This window comes from Dermatophagoides farinae, chromosome 3 (genome assembly GCF_024713945.1).
Source record: "Dermatophagoides farinae isolate YC_2012a chromosome 3, ASM2471394v1, whole genome shotgun sequence".
NCBI lineage: Eukaryota > Metazoa > Arthropoda > Arachnida > Sarcoptiformes > Pyroglyphidae > Dermatophagoides > Dermatophagoides farinae.
Window position 1 is genome coordinate 429,160 of NC_134679.1, and position 23,387 is coordinate 452,546.

Here is a 23,387-nt window from a genome sequence, read left to right on the forward strand (position 1 = left end):
TATTGTTAATTATCGTTGATGATCCAATCATTCAGAAACTAACTCTTCTTTATCCACCAGTAAAAAAAACTTGAAATGTTTTTTCTCCATTTAATCACCGTTGATGATGATGAAAATTTTTCAGCAAAAAAAGAAAAATTTGTCGACAAATCGAAAGAAAAAAAAATTCAATTTGTAAAATTGAAAATTGAAAAAAAATTCCACCTTTCAAAGATATGAACTTCATCATCATCGCTGGATTTTTTTTCAGGGGAAATTTTTTTTCAAGATTGAAAATTTGTTAATTTTTTTCCGTTTTGAATAACCGATCCGACTTTGATGATGTCGTATGTTGAAAATTAGTTTTCATCATCATCATCATCATCATCATCTGGATGAGGAAAAGATTTTCGTTTGCTAGACAAGATTATGCAATCGTGCAAAACATAGCCATTCATCTTTAGTCTTTAGTCTTGTTTTGCATATTATCTCGCCTTTTTTTCACTGGATTTTAATGTCGATTTTCTCTCTGTCTATGTGTGTGACTGATGTCATCATCACCATCGGATTTTGAGGGTCGTCGTTTTTTTTTGAAATTATCTAAAAGTAGAAATTTTTTTTTCGACCATATTGTGCCCTTGTGATGATGGTGTGTGTTGCTTCCAAGTAATTAAGACGTTAAAAGCATTTGGATTTGGATTTCGGTGATGATTACTATGATGATGATGATGATGATGAGAATTGTGACTTTTTTCATTGAAGTATATCCATTATCGCCAGAGAGATAGAGAGAGAGAGAAATTAGATAATCATTTTTTTGGTTTTAATTTTTTTTTTTTTTGGCTGGTTTTTGATGATTAACCCGGAAAGGATGATAATTTTTTTATTTCTTTGGTCAAGTATCACTCAAAAAGATTAAGTTTTACAATGCTGCTTTTGAGTGTGTGTGTATCTGGATTTTTTTTTTTTTTTTTTTTTGATGATCCAAAAATGTATGTGTGTAGGCGATGATTATGATGATGATGGAAATGACCAAATTGACCATTGCATGGATTATATTTCTAATTACGATGTTGATGATATTCATCATCATTGCTTAATTGATTGATTAATCTTGTGTGTGTGTGTGCCATATATCAGTTTACAAAATTTTTTCATTGATCGTCAATTGATCATCGATTCTAAGGAATAATCTATAAGATTATTGGTCATGAAAATGTTTCTAGAGAGAGAGAACAAAATCTAGTTTTACTTGAACCAAAAACTAGAAGAAAAAAAAATCTAATTTATGCTTGAAATTTCACAATAACAACAAAAAAATCTCAAGATTATCTTATTTGATCATGTTTAACGGATCTTTTTTTCTTCTTGGTTTTTATGACTTTTTTCTCTCTATCTGTGTTTATGTGTGTGTGCGTTTTAAAATGAGTTTTAATTTTATTTTTTTTTTCTTAAGTTTTCAAATTATCATCTTTACGGGAAACAAGAAAGAAAAAGAAAAGAAAGAAAATTGTGTTTTCACTCTGTCTTTCTCTCTATCTCTCTCGTTTTTTTTTGTGCACGATTTCCAATTCAATCGATTGATTTATTTATTTATAACGGCAATGAATGAATGAATGAACAACATATACTTATAGACTTTGTTTCGTTGTTTTATATGCCCATTGCAAAATGGAAACCAAAAATGAATTTGAAAAGCTCATTTTCAATAATAATAAAAAAAACCGAAACCAAACTTTTGTGTGACACAATTTCTATCGGATTTGGCCAAAGTTCAGTATTTTATTTCGTTTTCATGAATGTTCATTTTCTTTCTTTTTTAATCAACAAAACAATTATCACCATTTGAATGTAAAATAAAAAGAAAAAAGAACATGTCTTGTGTGATTATTTTTGGCTTTCTTATTACATACACACACATACTGAGCATCATGGTGGAATCTTGTTCATATTTTGTTTTTTTTTGTAATCATCGAAAAACCTGATTTTTCCATGATTACGATGATGATCATTATTTGATGGGAAAATAAGACAACAACGACGACTTAGTTATTTTCGTTCCAAATTTTTTTTCATTCGGAAATAGATTTCATTGATATAGAAATTAAAATCCAGAAAAAAAACATAAACATTCAGATTTAAAAAATATAAATCCAATTCGTTCATGATGATCATCATCATTATCATGTTCAATGGCTGAATTTTTTTTCTCCCATCTCCCTCTCTCAATTACAATCTTGTAATTTTTTTTTTTTCGTTGATATCATGTTGTTTGCTTATTTTTAATAATCATAATTGATGATTATGATGATGATGATCACTAGCTATCGATTTGATTGGAAACAAAATTTTTTTTTTATCTCCTCCGATTATACGATGATGAAAACATTTGAACCCACGCAATTCTCTGACCGGAAGCTTGTTTTGCTTTTTGATTTTTAGTTATCATGATTTTTTTTTTATTTTCGGTTTCACATTTTCCAAATGGTTGACATTTGCAAATGATCATAATATCATTATTATTATCAGATGGATTTATGGAACACTGAAAACAGTGTCCCAATTTTTTTTTCATTCGTGATTCAATTTGTGTTTTTCTTTTTCTTTTTATAATCCTGGAAAAAAATTCAATTTTTTTTTGTTTTTATGGCCAACAAATATCATCATGATAATATTATTATCGTTTTATGGTGGCTACAAACAAACAAACAAGCAAAAATTCTGATAATTTTTAATGGAAAAATGGACCAAACAGAAAAAAAATAAAAGGCCAGAATTTCCATCTTTTTTTTACTGCATAAATGCATGCCATAATTCTCGGATGGAAGCCCTGCGAAATTTTCTATTTTTGTTATTCAACAACAATCACTGGTGATGATTGAAAAACTCAATGTTTATGGTGGTGTTGGTGGTTTCAAAGGATTTAAATTTTTTTTTCTAAACTAGAAAATAAGTTTTTTTTTAAATTTTTCATTTGTTTCAAATTATCACGAGTAGACGATAATTATATAACCATCGCCGTTGTTGTTGTTGTTGTTGTTGCTGTTTTTGGCTTGCGGTAATTTTAATGATTATGATGATGATAATAATGATGATAATGGTAATGATGATGGTTAAGCGTTGTTGTTGTACATCCTCTATAATTTTATCCTTAATTTCATCATCATCATAATAATAATCATCATTTTTAATCGAGTCTTAATCATCATCATCATCATCATTCTATCCATGTGGATGTGGATTTGGATGATGATGATGATGATGAGGATCATCACCATTAAATTAAATGAAAAAAAAATTAACAATGTTCATGTGTGTAGTGGTGGTGGTGGTGGTGGTGTGGTGATGATGGTGGTGGCCAAAGCATCTGTTTCTATACACTAAAAAAAATGTGAAATCGACCATGAAATATATTATGAAATTAATAATGAAAAATGATTGAAACGAGTGAAAGAAAAAAAAATTGATTCACATGATTAGTGTTATTAGTCAAGATGCATTACTTATTTCCGATTACTTTTTCCGACTCGTGACATGTGATTGATTCATTTCGTTAATTCATATTGACGATTCAATTTTTTTTTCAACCCAAACCATCATTTTACGACGATAATGTTGATGAGAGCTATACCTTGAGAATAAGAAATATTTACGATCTGAACCGCTTAAAATAAAGCTCCAAACAAAATTGTTGATGGCCATTTAACTGTCATTCAAATTCACTGGTCGTTGACAATCAGAATCTTTTTTTTGTCTAATTTTTGGATTGTTTGCAATTCAAAATGATATGATAATAACGATGATGAAGAGAATTTCATCTAGTTTTTTTTTTGTAGTTGACATTATTATTTTCATTTCAAATCTTTTGACTTTTGTGTGTTTGTACAGTGCACACTCATTGTTTTATAATTAGTGTACATTTTGATGATGTCCATTTGTAATTTATAAGTTTATTTTCAGTGTCTGTCTGTGTGTGTGTGTGTTTTGTTTTCACGTTGAAACTTTTTTTTTTGTTCATGATTACAATGATAATGTCCTTTACATATAATTATAGTATTTGTTTTTGTTTTTTTTTGCTGTTTGTTGTATAATCTAGATTTGAAATGTAGAGCTTAGGTTATTTTGTTTGTCCAAGTTAAGAATAAGTGTAATTAACACACACACTCATGATGATATGCATTAGATTTTTTTATGATGATCATCAAGATGAAGAAACATCTGCCCATAAGATTTCAGAAGCTTTGCAAAAAAAAGTGATGCGTTCACATCATCATCATCATCATTTAGATCACATTAATTTTTTGACCAATCCCAAAAACATCTTTATTATCCCCCGACATCATCAATGATAATTCTGATTTCTAATAATTATATGATATGTTGATGATCAGGCGTCAATTTTCGTAAAAAAAGGGAAATAAAATTTTCCTATTTTCGTCCATTGTCTTTTTTTTTTGTTTTGATCGATTTTCCCATGTTTAACCTTTTTCTGGCTTCTTCTGTTATTTTACGATTATTATCGATGATGCGGTTTCATCATTGATGATGATGATGATGATGGCCCATTGTTTTATTCGGTGTGTTTTTATGATGATAATTTAATAATTTTTGTTTTTTTCATAAAATTTCATTTCAATCGATCGATTGATCGATAATCAATAAAAAAAAATTTGAATGAATAAATGATTGAGAATGAAGAAAAAAATGAAAAAAAATTCAGCTGTTTTTCAATGATATTCGGTCATTCACATTCAAAATACACATTGACCGACACCCGCCATTAAAATGACCAGCTGGTAATTTTATGTGCATGTGTGTGACCTAGGGTCAACAGTCAGAACTCATGAACCCTTTTTAGATTTCTGTTCAGATAATTTGAATGAATATCGACAACAATAATAAAGAGAGAAAGTTTTTTTGAAATTATAAATTTTGAAAAAGTAAAATTTAATTCTTTGTTTTTTGAATTTTCATATCAAGTTTTTCATCCATTTCGTTTCATCAACCAAACCTTTGGGTTAGCATCCGTGATGAGGCAACAAGAAGAAAAACCGCTACAACAGAGATAACAGATTGTTTTTTTTTTTGCATTCAAGCTGCTAGCATCACATGTGCTAAATTTTGTATACTGCAGCAGTGAATTTTTCGGTATATTTTCCAATGTGTGTGTGTGTTGATTGCGTGCGTCGAAACGAAAATTTGTTCATCATTTTCTCTCTTTTCATTTTACTATTTTGTATATGATTTTGTTGTTCGCGTGTGTTCAGAATTTTAGAAAGCCAACAACAACAGTGTCTGCTGCTGTGAACAGTCTGGTTTGAAACATGGTGCCGACAACAACAACAACATTGATCAGCCACAATTTCAAATGATTACCGTTTTTTTGGTTTGGTTTGGTTTCGATGAAGAACAAAAAAAAATCATTTTCATTTTGGAATCATCTGTGGAATTACATGAAAATTTTCATTCATTGAAAATTCACTTGTGAATCAGGTTTTCTTGTTCATTGTATATTTGTTGTGATCAATGTAAAAAAAACTGAAAAACAAATTGTTTATCGATCATCGATTATAGTGTTGTGAGAAAAATGTTTCCGTTCTTTTCATCATCATCATCATCATCATGAATCTATTGCGTGTGTATGATTGAATTGTATCAATCATCATCTTGATTTGTGTGTTTGTTGTTTTCAATGAGAAGCCAAAAACAGACACTTTCATCAACAAGTTGTATCACCATCACCATCATCATATTGCCATTGTTGTTGGTGGTGGAATATTTTATGTTATTCGTGTGAGTTTTTTTTGTTGTTGTTGTCACGTTTGAAAATTTTTCCAATTCGATTCGATTGATAGGAATTGGAAATAAAAAAAAATTGCCACAATTCATTCATTCATTCGATCGACAATTTTTTTGTTTTTTTTTTTTTTTTGGCAAATTCAAAAGTTTCATTCATTAGGTACTTCTTTTGGACACTTTTTTTTCATTATTTCGAAAACCTAAAATTATCTTTTTTTTATATACCAATCACCATCATCATATATCTGTATAATTTTGTTTTTTTTTCATTTTCTCTCTGATTCCACAATATAACGACTGTTGATCGATCGATTTTGAACGATTTTTTTTTCGTTTTGTTCATTCGTTCAATCAACAACAACAAACCATACCTTTCGTTCGTTTATTAACATTTAACTAGTAGAAAAAAAAAGTTTGTCAATTCACTTTTTCGATTATTTCATCATTGATTGATTGATCGATTGATTGATTTGATCATTTTATATTTGTTGTGATGACAAACTCGTTTGTCATTTTGTTTAAGTGATGACATCAAATCTTTGGCATAATGTGAATGAACGAATGTTCTCTGTATACGTGTGTGTGTATTAACATCTTGATTTTTTTTTTATAATCATTCGATAGCAACGACAACAACAACAACAAAAAAGAAAAAAAAACGGAAAATTCCTTGTATTTATTGTAAGTTAATCCCCGAGACGAGAATTGTATTAGAATTCTAGCAGGGTGTGTCTCTCGGTGTGTTGTTTGTTTCTTTTTCTTTTTGTCTTCGTCGAAAATGTCATAAATGCAATAGGTAGTAGTGTATAGATGTTATAGAAACAGGCATTGTCGTTTTTTCCATTTTATTTTATTTTTTATTTTTATTCTTAATTTTCTTGGCTTCCATTGTCTTTTTGGAGCCATCAACAAAAGAGGCAAAAACGATAATTATTCTTAATTAACATTTCGGTTCAGCCAACCATTCATTCAATGAATGAATAAATGAATGAATGAAAAAAGTGAATAAAAAAAAACCACAAGCATCACCGATTCGGTCGTTTTTTGTTTTTTGTTTTTGGTTGTTCTGCAATTCTGAATACCATTATTGTGTGTGTATGTATGCTGTAATCATTTTAGCATCATCATCATTTGATTTCTCATTTTAAATTGATGCGGCATTTGTTAGATGTGGCCATGACACGAATCGAGTTATATACCACTCCTTGATGATGAGCAATACTATTTACCGTCGAATACAATGGGAATAGTGTTTTTTTTTCTCTTTGATTGACACATTCCGTGTGTTTTATGTTCATTTGATTGTGATTTTTTAGATATGCAATGAAAATCTGATTTTCAATCAGATTGTTGTTGCAATGTTTAATTAAAATAATTAATACTTTGAAAGTATCCAATCACTGATTACTATTTGAAAGTATCCAGTTTGATTGTTGTTGAATCGATCACCGATATTTCGTTTTTTTTTGTTGCCTGGCTTGCCTGTCTGTGATTGAATGACACACATGTGAACCACATTAAAATTGCATTTTGATGATGGACCAAACAAACAAACAAACAGGCAAGCAAGCAAAAACAAACCAGTAATTAATTATATTAAAATACCGATTTTTTTTGCAGTTCGATTAATTGATTTTTTTTTGTTGTTGGCTTTGATGTTTTTTTTTCTGATGGCGGTTATCGGTACAAACCAAATTCAATTCCGAAATGATTTTTTTTTGTGTTTTCGAGTATTTTTTTTGGAAATTGGTATTTTTTCCTTTGATTTTGGTGCTGCTTATAATCCTATTCTTTATTCGATCTAACAATCTGATCAAGAACTGACTAATTTTGATTCAATTCTGTTGCTGCTATTCTGTTTTCAATACGATGATAAGGAATTCTTTTGTTCTTATTGAACGCCCACTTGATTTTTTTTTTGCTGTTGTCATGAATCTCTTTCAAGATGAAGCAATCAGATCAAATGCTTAATGCTTGATGATGATGATAATAATCTGAAAAAAAACTACGGCTACGAAGATGGTGATTATTTTTACGGTGAATAAGATTTATATAATATGATGATGATTGTATTCTGTACATATTTTCTTTTTCCGTTTTTTTTTCATTCGCCAGAATTTTTGCCCATTATTATCATCCTTCTCAATGGATTGGAGATTGTTTCCTCTTTTTTTTATATTTAGCTTTTGTTGTTGTATTTCGTTCGTTCACAATAAAAAAAAACAAAGCTTTTTTTCTCCACGAATCCAAGATCTCGTGCAATTGATAATGCAATTTTTTCTTTCTTGTGTACAGACAATTGAAACACATCTATAGACAGAGAGAGAGAGAGAGAGAGAGAGAGAGAGAAAGAGAGAATGGAAGAAGAATAACGATAACATCATCATCACTTCTTTGAACAATAACTAACTCTTTTCTGAGATTTGATTTGATTTTTCGGTTTTCCATTTGTTTGTTAATAATGTTGTGGTTTATTATTTTTCTTACCATCAACAATCATTGATGCAAATGTTGAAAATATGACATTAACATCTGTGATGATGATGATGATGATGTTGATGACACGACAACCAACGAAAATGTTTTCGATAACCAAATGATGATAATGTTGTCATTTGGTTTTTTTTTGAAATGAATTGGCGAAAGAGAGATCAAAGAAAAATGATTTCATTTTTCGTGGCCATTGTGTTTGCTGTTGTCAGAAATGGTCAGCTTGTGGCCAGTTGATAATGATCAACAACCAAAATAGAAAAAAATGGCCAAATATTTTCTCCTTTATTTTTTGACATGACATGAATGACATGTCAAAGGGGAAAGAGGGTAGGCGAATTGTCGATTTGAGCATACGATTCTTTCGTTGTTCGTGTCATTTCATTTCATTTCATCGATGCAAATCAATTGCAATTTTTTCCAAAAAAAAATTCATCTCCAATCTATAAAATGGACAACAAGGTGACAATGTCTAACTCTCAATATGTCCCAGAATTTTATCTTTGTCGTCGTCATCGTCGTTATCGTCGTCGTCGTTGATGTTAATGTCTAATTCGTGTGTATTTTTGGCTGCTGTTGCTGCCATTTAGTTGATTAATTTTTTTCTGGTGTTTTTTTTTTTTTTGATGAACGACAGACTTTTCTGTGTTATCTCTCAACACACACACACCGAGACAGACATTTACAGGTACAACATGTCGTCTTTGTCGTCGACATAATTCATAATTTTTCAAAAAAAAAAAAACAAATTGATCATCTACGATAAGTAAGGTAAAAAACACTCACCTAGAAACATACCTGAAATATATTACATTTCTCTCTCTCTTCAACCACTATCATCATCGTCATCATTTTATTGAATAATAATTACTTTGTTTTTTATTCGAGGTTTTTTTTTGTTGTTGAATAAATAATCGACATATTAAATATCCAAATTTGATGTGTATGTAATTTTTTCGTTATCGATCATCATCATCATTTTTTTTCTCGTTTAATGAAAAACAAAAAAAAAATTCGTATACCTGACCCATGATCATCATGATGATTGAAGTCCATGGTGAAATTTTTTTTTTTCGTCTTTCTTCATTTTCACCCAATCATCATTTATTTATTTTTCAGTCAGAGTTTTTTTTTCATTTAATCAAAATTTTGATTGATTTTTATTCATTTTTATTTATTTGTTTTCAATGAATTGATGATGATGATGATGAAAAGGTGGTATAGTGGTGAGTTATGGATTCACATGATCAATCAATGGAAAAAAATTTGATGCCCGAATCGAATCGATCAAATAGATGATGATGATGATGAGCTTGAATCTAATCTAATCTAATGATGATGATTATGATAATGGTGATGGTGGTGGTGAATCGATCAAATCGATTTTTTTTCTGTCTCTCTCTCCCTCTACATTAAACACACATAATGATGATGATGATGATCAATAATGATACAATGTTGTTTTTGTTATTGTGGTCTATCTCTATAAATTATTTTCTTTAGTCGATTTTTACAATTTTTTTTTTATCTGACATTATTGAGATTTTGAATTTTTAGAATTTTTACCCGTCATCCTAATGATCATCATGATCATCATCATCATAATGTTTAATTTGTTACTTTTATTACTTGCTAATCAATTAGTAAACATTTTTTTTTGTGTGTGAGAATTGTATGGTGAAAATGAAAAAAATTCATCATCATCATCATCATTAGTATTCATTGAACTTTGATGATGTGGTGGTGGTGGTGATGGTGGTCGACATATGGCCATCATCATCATGAGAGAGAATTCAGATCATGATGATAATAGCGATTTTTTGTTGTTGTTGTTTGGTTTATTCAATTGCGCTACCCTATATATATTTGTCATGACATTGAACTTTGTTTTTTTTCTATATTGTTGAAAGCCCCATATTTGTCATCATCATCATTTTCATTTTTCTTGTCGATTTAATTTGATTTCAATGTTATGACACGCCCAAGTTCTCATCATCATCATCATCATCGTAATGATTCAAGGGTTTTTTTCGCATTGTAAATATACATTGATTTCGTGATTGATAATCATCATCATTATAAATAATCTAGGCAGTGGCTTTCGATGATGATTATCATCTTTGTAGAATGAATGAATGAATGAATCATATTTATATGTTTTTTCCTCTGGTTTTTATTTAAACCACCCGAAATGTGGAAATTCATTTTATATATTTGATTGCCTCTCACACTAGAACAAAGATTAGATTCAATTCTTTGGAATGTTTTTTTTCTTGCTACCAGAATTTTGTACAATTCTTGTGGTCAAAAAGTGTTGGTTGTTTTTGTTATTCCAAAAGTCAAAAATGAATTACGATAGTTTTTTGTTTGTTTTTTCACTTTGCACGTACACACACACACAGTGAAAATTCTGGTATTTTTTATTGACAGGAAAAAAATGAATTCTTATGAATTTATTGATGATGATGAAATAATGTTGAATTTTTTTTTTGTAAATTTCCACATTTTGTTTTCATGTTTGACGTGTGTGTGTGTTGGTTGATAATACGTGCCGCTCAGAATAGTGTTATTTTTTTATTATTATTTTTTTTTTTGAAGATGATAAATGTCAATTGCCAGAAACATATGGATAAGATAGAAAAAGATTACGAAATGAAAATCAATCGATAGATCAATTCGTTGCTGGATAATATGCATTGATCATTGACATTTTGGACAGAATTTATATTCAACTATACGATAAACAGTTTGAATAAATAGATTGACAGAATCGAAGTGTAACAAAAAAAAATTTGACAGACAAATTTTTTTTGCACTGAATAATAAGAATTTGTTTTCACTGTTTCTTGAAACTTAATTTCTTATTTCGTTCGATCGGGTCGGTCGGTCGGTCGGTCGGTCGATTTGTTTGTTTGTTTGTTTGCTATACACTACCACCCACGTACAGCAATATTGTTGATGAGAAAATGTCTAAAACAACAACGAATTTTACGTTTCATTTTGTTTTATTGTCGTTTTTCCCATACGAATCATCATCGGAAGATTTAATTTTCGTTTTCTGTTTTGTTTTTCATATTCTTCAATTCTGTAATTTGCCGATAACCGATTTTTTGTTTCTACAATAGTTGTCAGCATATTTTGGTTGTACTTGAAATGGTCGCAATCCTCAGAAAAAAAAGACGATGATCCTTGTTGAAAGAAAAACGAAAAAAAAATCGATGAAATTTTTCGTTTCAACAAGCAAACAAAACATTTGAGTTAGATCAAAAATTTCAATTTTTCCATTTCTTTTTGACCTAGTTTTTTTCCAACTCGGCTTACTGGTGATTTGTGGATTCTTCAAGTTTTTTTTCGAATCAATTTTCAATATTTCACCTTTTTTTATTTTTGTTAGTTTGATCAATGTGTGTGTGTGTGCGTGTTTGAATGTTTTCGTTGATGATTTCCGTTTTTTTTTATCACTACATTTCAACTTATGTGATCAAATTAACATGTCAAAATTATTCTCTCTTCATATACAAAGAATTTTATAGAAAAGAATGCTAAATTCTCTTGAATGTCAAGCTATTTAGACAGCTGATATATATTCAGAATTCCATTTTAGATTTTTTTTTTTGTTCATCCTTTTCTTTTTTTTGTGTCCATTCTTTTCATTTTGAATCAATTCAATTCAAATAATTCGATAAGTTTTCTATATAACCATTCTATTCAATTTTTTTTTGTTGTTCGGTTATTGTTCGGTTGTTGTTATCGAATGTCTCAAATTTTTTTTCCGATGAATTGCCGATGCTGAATTCATTCATTCATAGAATTCGTTTTTTTTATTTTGATTTTTGATTTATTGATTCCATTTCTTTTTCTTTTCTCCAGAATCAAACACGCTGTCCATGTGACTATACATATATCGATGACATGCATTCATTTGATTCGAAATTTTGGACTTTGTGTATCATTCGATCATTTGAATCGATTTTTTTCCGCAATATCCAAAAAATAAAGTTTTTGATTTGTACCCAGAAAAAAAAACTTGTACCTACAGTTTTTCACATACACACAATGATGATGATGATGATCATCATCATCAATATCAATATTGATTGCAGTTTGAGATAGACGATAATGAACTTTATTGATGTTTTTTTTCCACTGAAAAAAATCAGAAAAAATCAAAAAAAAAAATTCTAAACATCATCTTCATCAATGACTTTGTCTAGCCAAAAAAAATTTTAGCAAAGTGGAAAATAACAACGAACAACGAATCAACTTAAAACAAAAGTTTCGTTTTCTTTTGTTGTTGTTTGGAGATATTGTGTGTAAGTGTGTATGTTCCCAATTTCAATTTAAATGTTCTACTTTTTTTCCAAGGGGAAAAATTCTTTTCATCATGTTCCATCATCATCACAGCTTGAATATTGTGTTTGTATTCAAAAACAAAACAAAAAATTTGCCCATATTTTTTCTTTGTTTTGGCCACCAAAAAAAAAAGTTTGATCTTTTGATGAATATGAATATGATGATGGTGTTTTTTGATTGAATACACTCTTCACTCTTGGAATCTTGTTTTTTTTTACTTCCCCACTATACACACCGAGATAGAAGTTGAAGTGGCTTTTCTCCCTTTATATTCAGGATATTATCTTGTTGTTGTTGTTGTTGTTGTTTGAATTTCAATGGAACAGCCAGAAAAAAATACTGTTTTTTGTGATCTGATGATGATCTACATTCTTTTTTGTTCTTTCTTTCTTGGGTAGTACGTTACAAGTTGTTTGAGATTTTGTGTAAATGTTTTTATTCATTCATTCACTCACTCACTCACTGATTTGGTAATCACCAGTTGTTGTTGTTGTTGTTGTTTTTCTTTCATTGATTCTCAAATTCAATGTAAATCTCAAATGATGATGATGATGATGATGGGTAATACACGGAAAAAAATGTTTTTTTCTTATCTATCACTGTGTTTGTGTGTGTGTGTGTGTGTGTGAAAAATAAAATGTGATTATATGATTGAGTAATAAGATGCGCAAATCGTAAAGATGTTTTTTTTTATTTTATTTTCCATTTTGTTTGAATTGAATTTGTTATTTGTTCACTTTGCAATAATAATCTATTGTGTAAATGAATGAATGGATGGATTATGCAGAGTTTTATTATTGGAAAAGATTTGTTTTTTTTTTGCTTTGCTTGAAAGATGAAAGATTTAGATTATTGTTTTGTTATTTATTTGTTTGTTTGTTTCATATTTTTATCATTTCTTGTTGTTGAATCCTGTAAATTTGTGATATTAACCATTGGTCACCGTTATATGCGGATTATTATGGGCTATATAATAATAATAATCAGCAGTGGTCCAAATCATCATCATCATCATTTATATGATTTTTAATCCCGTTTTAGCGTGTTTTTTTTTTTTTTTTTTTGGTTTCCACTCCTAATAGCATGATTTAGTGTGATAATTTTACTCAGTCTTATCCTTTGATTTCATTTTTGTCTGTGAGTTGTTGGTCATTATTATTACCATCTAAAAATAGCCAAAAAACTTGTTGAGCTTGTGCGCAGCTAAACTAGAATCTAGTTGACGAATTTTATTACGATGATGATGGGGTTTTTTCTTTTTCTCGGACGATAGAAAATGTGTTTTTTGAATGCAATGAATTTATTATTCTCTTACACATTGTCTTATGGTGGTGGTGGTGGTGGTGGTGATGGTGGATTAGTTGGTTTGGTGTGAACGAGTCATTAAATCAATGAGATGAAATGGTTTTTTTTGGTAGGCTCTAAAAATAGAATTTTTCTTCCTTTAACATTTCACATAAATGACACGCGTTTGAATTTTTCAAAAATTTCAAAGTAGAAAAAAAAATCCCGTAAATTTTATGAGGTCAAACTATTTGTGACAGAAATGGCAAAAAAAAATCTGGTTGACATCTGATGGTAGCATTCCATTCTGAATTTTCAATGGAATCATTCGACTAACTAACTTGCACTAAAACTTTTGCCAAACATTCTTGTTGTTCTTGAAATTTTTTTTCTGGGAAAAATTTTTAACTTTTCAATTTTTTTCCTTCATGTTTGATTAATTTGAAACTTTTAATCCTAAATTGATGATTATGATGAATTTTCTACTTCCGCTTTTTTAGTGACAAATAAAAAAACAAGAAAAAGTTGTTTTTTTTCTCCTTCTTTTGCAAATATCCGAAATCAATTGATTTTCATCACTAATAATGTATATGAAATCAATCAATAATTGATTGAAAATAATAAAATATGTGTGTGTGGGTGTGTGTGTTTTGTGTCTGTGCGATGAATAGAATTTTATTCTGTACCCAATTTTGAACAAATGGAACGAACGGAAAAAATTGAATTACATTATCTATGGATGCCCTTCACTCATCGTCATCATATCTACTAGGGGCTATATTTTTCTTTTGATTTCTTTGTCTATGTATCGTGTTGGTTGGTTGGTCATACACCCAAATTGTCATATTTTTTTTGACTTTCATTCACAACGAAACATTGAAACATTATCATCATCACGTTCGATAATGTCTCCAAGGTATATCCATATAATCAATGATGATGATGTTCTACAACCACCACCAAAACCAAATGTGCCCATCTGATATGATTACACACACACACCCATAGTAATGATGATAATTTATTCTGTCTCTCTCAGTGACTGATTCTCTTGCTGTGTATTAATTTGATCGAATTTCTACACACACACACACTGGAATCGGATCAAATTGGCAACAACAACAGCGAAAAAAAATTGAAACTTTTTTTTATAGGTGAAAATTCTTTGAAAACACAGTGGTAATTTTTTTCAATTTCTTTTTTCTTCATATTTAGATTCGTTTCAGGAAAAAATAAATTTGTTCAACGACGAAAAATTCATTTTTTGTCGTTGATGACAAATAAATTGAATTTCGTAATCAATTTTTTTTCTCGCTGCATGCATCATTTCGGTCTTTGGGTTCATTCAACCATTGGTCGTTTTTCTTCTCGGTTTCACACATCAATTGAATCAAATTTTGAAAAAAATTTAAGAAAAATTTGATTTGATGTCGTTTTTTCATTTGGTGGAAAATTTCCCGAGAAAAAAAATTCCGAAACATTGATCGATTTTGTACGCACACAAACACCAACAGCGACAACAACAAGCCACGTAAGTATCCAATTTAGTGTTCATTTCAAATGGGCAAACAAAAATTTTTCCATACTTGTTGTTGTTGTTGTCACTATAGAATTTTCATTTTCATCTGGTGTTTGGATTTCACTTGTTTTTGGATCGAAAAAATCCAAGTTCTAAAGAATTTACTATAACGACGACGACGAAAAAAAAATCGAAGTTTGTCGCTCATGTCATTCCAGAAGAAAGAAGACGAAAAAAAAATAAGTCGAAAAGACCAGAATTATTATCATAATAACAAGAAAGAAAAGAAGAAAAACGAACGAACGAACAAAATAATATTAATGTGAAACCTTTTTTAGCCTAAAGACATTTTCATACTTTTTTCTTTCTCTCTCTCTCTCTCTCTCTCTCTCTCTCTCTCTCTCTCTCTCTCTCTCTCTCTGATTCTTGTTTTCCATTTTCTCATACATTCTGTCTGTGTGTGTGTTTGTGTATGTATGTAGCGTGAATATTCTTCACTACAATACGCCTACGGTTTTGATTCTTCGTCTTCTTCTTCTTCTTCTATTCCCACCGATCTAATAATCATCGTGTAAATTGATACGAATTATTTATATACGTGCTCATATTTGTATTTGTGTGATGTCCGAATTTCATACTTTCTAATGATAACAATAGTGACATAATCACCATTATATAATGAAGTCTTGTGATGAATACAACACCTCAAGGTTCCAATTGGAACAACAACCAGAACAGCAACAACATGATGGTTATTATTGTTCAAAAATGAAATATTTATATTTATTAGCTAATGATGATTATGATTCAACATTATTATCAAATGACAATGACCATAGGGAAAAAAATCATTATAGTATCGTCATCATCAATGGACAACGACAACAGTTGATTTCACAGCTTTTTAACTATAGAAATGATAATATGAAAAAAATGAATATCGATAATCGATTACCATCATCGTTAACACCACGAACAAAAGTAGTGAAAGAAAATGAAACATTTGATGATGATTTATATAAATGTGTAAATAATGATGATGATGATAATGATGACGGTGTTAATAATTTAACACCATCTTGGAATGATAATTATGACGATGATAATGATGATGATGAAGATGACAAAATCGATAGACTAAGAAACATTTGGTCATCACCATCATCACTATTGAGGCCATTATCGGATTATTATTCAAAATACATGATGAAGATGTTGATTATTAAAAATTTATTTTCAAGATATCAGATATTTTTCAATAATTCCATAATCGATAATGATGATGGACATTGTGATTGTCATTCATCATCAACAACATCGACAACGACGATGGTGGTAAATAAACTTCATGATTCACAGAATACACATTCAATCAATCGCCATTGTAAGCATTTATCATTGAAACCTAAATTCTTCAAAAAATCATCATCATCATCATCATCAATGAATCTATACATTTATTATACGACCATATTAATATTTACGCTATTATCAACTACATCTATGAATGTTCAATGTAAGTAAAAAAAATTTTTTTTTCCATTTGTTTTTTTTTGTAAATTGATTTTTAATACCGTTTAGTTATATTATTTTTTCTCCACTACATTGGTGTTCGACTATTTTGACATGTGTGAAAATTGAAATTCAATCAAATTCAATCGAAAAAAAAGCAATAACTTTGTTGTAGTGTGTATTCTCACCCCATGTGTCATCATCATCATGATGATGATGATGATGATAACGATTACCAGAAGTGGATACATTTTTTGTGAGAATCCAGAATGGCCACCATTGAGTTTTTTTTCTGCTTTGCTTTTTATTTATAAATGATGATGTTTATTAGGAATCGAAGAGGAGAAAAAAAAGTTACCGGCATTCGATATCCTGCTGTGAATTATTCTAACAGACATGATGATTTTTTTCCTTCCTTTTTTTTGTTGTTGATGATCAGATCATATCGATTTGATTCGATCGTGTCGTTCTCGTTATATTTAATTGATTTATGAAAATGTCTATGTTGGTTATTCGAGATGTTTATTTTGGTTTTTATTTCATTTTTACTGTCTTCGTTGTTGTTGTTGTTTTTTAGCAATTCAAATTTTGTCCGATTTTTTTTTCACTGGTCAGGAATTAAATGATTAAAATGGTCCATCATTTAATGGTTTTTTTTGGCTGTAAGAGTGTGTGTGTTTTTAGTTTCGAATGATGACAATGAATATAATCATTGTTTATTATTTCCTTGATTTTCGGAAATTACAATAAACCAGTGATGAAAAAAATGACTGAATGAATGAATACGATTAAAAGATGTGATCATTTTCTTGTGTGTGTGTGTGTTTTTTCCGTTTCGCTTCTATTCAAACTGGTCTCATCAACATCATCATCATTCAGTATCGATATGATGTTAAAGGCGGCTCTTTCTCACTGTATGACGCCCATATATAAATTTATTCATTTCATTTTCGATTCGATTTTTGTTCTTGTTGTTGTGTATTTCTTCGTTTATTATTGTTGTCATTGTTGTTGTTGTTGATGAAAGGCTATAATAACCATGATGATTATTATTGTCGTTCATCGATATTTGCCCATTGCTGTTGTCATTGTCATCGTCATAAACATCATCATCATCATCATTGTCTTTTATTCTACACACACAAACATTTTATATAAGATTTCTGAAATAAAAAAAAACAATGATGATGATGATGATAATAATAATAATAAGCAATGTTCATTATAGAATGATTTCGTTTTCTTTCATTCTGTTTTCATGAAATCACATATCATCACATATATTTATTCTTCATATGGCTGGATAACTTTTTTTTTCGTACAAAAAATTCTTTGTCCGATTCTCACTGTTTTTTTTTTTTGTTTTTGTTTGTAGTCGATCCACACGGCAAACAAAATAAAAAAAAAGAACAAGAACAATCGATGATGGTGATGATAAGATTCCACCATCATCATAATAATAATAATCTTTATGATGGGCGCCATGACCATCATTTAAACTGATATGAATTCAAGAAGAGAAAAAAAAGAGATTCTGTTTATTCTTTTGGAAACAAAAGTCAAAAAAAAAAATCAACAACATTATTATGTTTGAGTTGCTGTCGTTGTTGTTGTTGTTGTTGTTACGAATTACGATGATGAAATGATGAAATAATCATTGGGTCAACATCACCATAGAATCCAAGAAATTCAATCCTCAATAATTTTACAATGATGATGTGGTTCAATGGTCAACAAAAAAAAAATAATGTTTGATTGTCCACTTTATCTATTTCTGTGATTCGGAATTGTTCTTCTGATGATTAATCCAAATCAAAAGTTTCTTTTCTTTTCTTGTTTTCTTTCCCCAGATTCATTTATTCATTGATTTTGGTGATTTGAATTTTTTTATGTGTTTTTTTTTCATTCGTTATCGAATATAACTTGAATGTTTGAGTTTGACCATTCCAGTTTGATCATTGATGAGAAGAAGAAAAAAAATAAATCACATTTCTCTTGTAAATTTGATCAAGCACACACATGGTGGTGGTGGTGGTGGTTGGTGGCTATAACACAATCGTTGAAACATTATTTCGGACAATAAAATTGAATCAAATATAACGATATCGGTCATCAAACACCAAATACACACACACACACGCACACAGATATACTTTGAATCAAAAAAAAAGTAATTCAAATTCTATTTCACATTTTGCAAACAGCAACTCACTCAGATTCGGATTTATCTCAGATTTCTAGCAACAAACGTTCAATGTTTATTTTTTTTTTCTTTTTGAAAGTTTGAAAATGAAAAAAAAATACCCAATGATCAATTCTTGTCTCGTTTTTCTAACACTATCTCCGTGTGTGTGTGTGTGTATCGGCAAAATCTTATTTACATGTTTTATACACATTTTATATCTACCGATGAATGAATGAAAATTAAATGCCAAGTTTGCTGAATTTTTTTTTTATTTCTTCGTTTGAAAAAAAAGTCAAGTATTTCTTTTTCTGCTGCTGTTGTCGTGTTTGTTTGTGAGGCAGCATTTACTAATATATATTCGTTTTGTTGTTGAAAATTGAATTCTTTCGATTCTTTTTTTTCCTGTCTACACTTTAAGTAACATTCTGTTGAACAGTAATAATAATAATGATGATGATAATAACAACAACAACAACAGGAAAAGTTGAAATTTATGGCGATTCTACATGATGATGATGATGATAGTCTGTAGATTTAGTTTACTGTGTAGCTCTCGATTGGTTATCGATAAAGTGAATGAATACGTAATGAATCGATGGACAAAAATTTTTTCCATTTGTGATTTCATTGAAATTTTATTCAATTGAAATTTTCAGTGACTTTTATTGTTTTCATAATGTCCATATTTTTTTTTTGTTCTGCAATTTCAAATTGTTTTTCTAGTTATTTTCACTATTATATATTCAGATTATTGCCGGTTATTTTTATTCGTTGATGTTCAAATCACAATAGTTTTATCTATAGATTCAAATTCATGACACGCCAAAAATCGAAATCCAGTGATAACTGAAATTCCATTGCCTTAAAGGCATGTTTGGATGAACGAAAATTGTCTTGGACAGTGAAAAGAAAAACAATGCTGAACATTGTCATCATCATATATTTTTTTTTCTTTCCATACCATATCATGTTTGATCATGAAATGATCTTTGATGATGATGAACAATAATAATAAGATTGTAATGTAAACATTGCAAACCAAATGGAACAATGAAAAAGAAAAAATCAATTTGTAGCCGAAAGAAAAGACATGGACATGGAGATGTACATTTTTCTTTGATGTTTCTGGTGTATCAATGTTTTTTTTTACATGAAAATTTTTGCTCTCGATGTCAAATTTTCAGTAGTAGTAGTATTAGTAGTAGATAATGATTAATTTTTAGTTTATCAAACTTTTTGTTCCAGAATTTCATCAATTTTTCAAAACAAAACAAAAAAAAACTCATTTTTCTCATTGACCCACTGATCATCAGCTGAATTATTTATCTTTTTCTGTCTCATTTGATGATGATGATGATGTTTTTTCAGTTGGAAAAAAATTTGACAATTTTACAATCTTTTTTTCCTCTCTCTCTCTCTCTCTCCTCATCGAATTCATTTTGTGTCATTCCATTCTGCTCTCTTCAATCTCATTCATTCATTTGATTTGAACAAACACACACACACACACCGGAATTGGATGGAATAATGATGATGATGGGATGAAAAAAGAACAACAACAACAAAAAAAACAAACTTGAATTACAATTGACTTTTTTTTCATTCTTGGTTCGTAAAGTGGAAAGTGATATGGTCACAATCCAATTTTCTGTTTTTTTTTCTGTTTTGTTTGCTTCACATCCAAAGAATCTAACCTAATAATCAAGATTTTGATATTCTGATCAATGATGATGATGATTCCTGTTATTTGTTCTGTTTTTTTTTTTTTTGGTTTGTTGTTTGTTTTTTATGGTCAAATCATCCTGTTTTGTTTTATTACTTACAAGAGAGAAAGAGAGGCAAGAACAATGAAGAAAATAATTTAGTCTGATCTTGTTTCATGGTGATGTTATCTGATCAAATTTATTCATTATTTTTTTTTTGATTTTGTGATGGACAATCATTTTCTCTCTCTCTTTCTCTTAGTTTGTTTGGATTTCCGATTCCTGTTTTTTTTCCTGATTTCCGGATATTCTCCATTTTTTTTTTGGATTACAATAATGGAAATGTTTCATTTTTATCTCTAGGTTTTGTGGTTTTTTTTGTTGTCACACATGCACACACTTTTATAATAATTCTTATGATCTTTTTTTTTCTTACTTCAGCTATAATTGAATTGAATGAACAACGGAAAACACAAAAAAAACAACCAGAACACAACAACGGAAATCCACATTGACTCAAACACGCCATTTTTCTCTGGTTTTTTTTTGGCATCACTTAAATCAAAAACTCAAATGAATGAAAGAAAAAAAAATTTGTTTGTTTGTTTGTCATTCAAGTGTGTTAATTTTGATGATGATTTATGCATTTCACATTGTTTGTGTATGTGTCTCATATTGAAATTGCAATTTGAGCAGACTTGTTGTTGTTGTTTTCATCAGACTAGAATCTAGTCACTAGATCAAGACGAGAAAAAAAAATCCTGGTTGCCTAGTTGACTTGATTTTTTTTTTTGTTTTTTTTCCATCCTTCCCAACCATTTATCCATCCATATTACTACTGAATGTCTTTTTTTTTTGTTGGTTAAAATGAAAAAATTCATTTTTTATATCCATTATTAGTGTGTGTGTATGTGTGTGTTTGATGTATGGATGAATTTTGCATATGCAGCACATACATACATGATCCATTGAATGATGATGATGATGATGATGATATACGTGTGTGTGTCTAAAACACGAGTTGTGATTTATTGACATATTTTTTTCCACTTTTTATGAATGAATACACGGAATGGTGTTTGTATCATGGTCGATGTTTGGTTTATTGGCTCGTGGATGTTTTTTTCACTGATATTTTAAACCATTTGGTGTGTTGATTTCTGGAAATGAAAATCGATTAATTTTTTTTTTTCTCTCTCTCTCTCGTTTTGGTTTTGTTTTTCTTTGCTGAATAATAACGAATGATGATCATGATGATAATTTGAAAGATAAATATTTGAAAATTTATTTCTCTCTCTCTCTCTCTTTCCGTTGTCATTATTATTATCATCTATGAACAAATTATGTGTCAATATTTGAATGTGGAAATTATCAATCTTGATGGAAATTTGATAAGTTTTTTTTCTCGGATTCTTTTTTTGGAGGGGGTGGGGGGATAAAAATTGTCATTTTCCTCAACACGAAAGGATTATTTTTATTTCCTTTCATCGAACCAAAATAAACCGTATATCCACATGACAATAGCAAATGATTATTATTGTACCTTGATCATCATTATCAAAAAAAAAAATTGGTGGCAGAAAATAAATTCGATTTGATTTTAAAAAAGAGAGAAAGACTGAAAATAGAAATTTTACAGCGAAAAAAAAATTGAATTCTTTCGCTCTTTTTTTCATGCATCATTACCATATTTTTTTCTGTTCCGTTTTTTTTTTGAAATTGTGGTGAAGCAAAACAAAAAATTAACCATTTGATGATGATGCTCATCAATTTTCTTTTCTTTTTTTTTAAAAAAGTTGCCATTACGTCAATTTCTTTCTCTTATTAGCAGTGGTATTATGAAAAACGTACAGAAAAACTTTTACGATAATCCTTGAGAACAGAAAAGATGCTAATATTAAGTCTGTGCATGTGTGCGTGTGCGTGTCTGTGTGTGGTATTCATTGGTGTAACTCTATCCTATATGTATAAATGATGACCATCATCATCATCATTATCATCGATTTCGATATATATCGAAATAATAATATTCGTTTTGTGTCAAGATTAATGACCAAAGATTTCGAATCGTTTTCGATTCTTTATTCTTTTTTTTCACCATTACTTCATTTATTATTATTATCTGAACATTCTCCACAATTGATAATATCCCCACCTTTCTATGATATCGAGGTGTAATGTTTTCTTTTTCTGTTACTTTTCAATGTCTATTTTATTTATTTATTTTTATTCAATTGAATATTTGGATAATTTTCCTATGAAAATTATTGTATTATTGGGAATCGATGAATCTCTTTTTCTTTTATTCGCCATTAGCCATTCATTCATTCGAAATGATGATGATCTTGATCATATTCTCTTCTTTACAGTTGCTGAGAATATGATGCTAATAATGAGCATATATCAGAATAACAGGAAATCATCTTTGGTTTGTGTTTCGTTTCGTTTCGTTTTTCAATTCTCTTTCTCATTCTCAAGAGAATCACACAACAGTGATCTTGATGTGGAATCAATAATAATAATTCTGTGGTTAATGTGTGTGCTTGTTTCGTAGCCGTACAAA

At 29.4% G+C, this 23,387-nt stretch overlaps 1 protein-coding gene across 3 annotated transcripts in view; it reads left to right on the plus strand.

Moving 5' to 3' along the window:
• Positions 1-3,407: 3,407 nt before the first annotated feature.
• Positions 3,408-23,387, plus strand: part of LOC124498272 (uncharacterized) — a 47,622-nt gene continuing 27,642 nt past the window's right edge. Inside the window, exons 1-6 of one of the 3 annotated variants that reach the window (XM_075729582.1) lie at positions 3,408-3,515; positions 4,960-5,127; positions 5,247-5,772; positions 14,914-15,059; positions 15,121-15,436; positions 15,516-16,940. In XM_075729582.1, the coding sequence (XP_075585697.1) occupies positions 16,103-16,940 (838 nt within the window). In that variant the 5' untranslated portion in view covers positions 3,408-3,515; positions 4,960-5,127; positions 5,247-5,772; ... (1 more) ...; positions 15,121-15,436; positions 15,516-16,102. Of the gene's footprint in view, positions 3,516-4,959; positions 5,128-5,177; positions 5,773-12,468; positions 12,590-14,913; positions 15,060-15,120; positions 15,437-15,515; positions 16,941-23,387 lie in introns of those variants that run through there. The other 2 variants (XM_075729581.1, XM_075729583.1) reach the window with 2 other exon arrangements.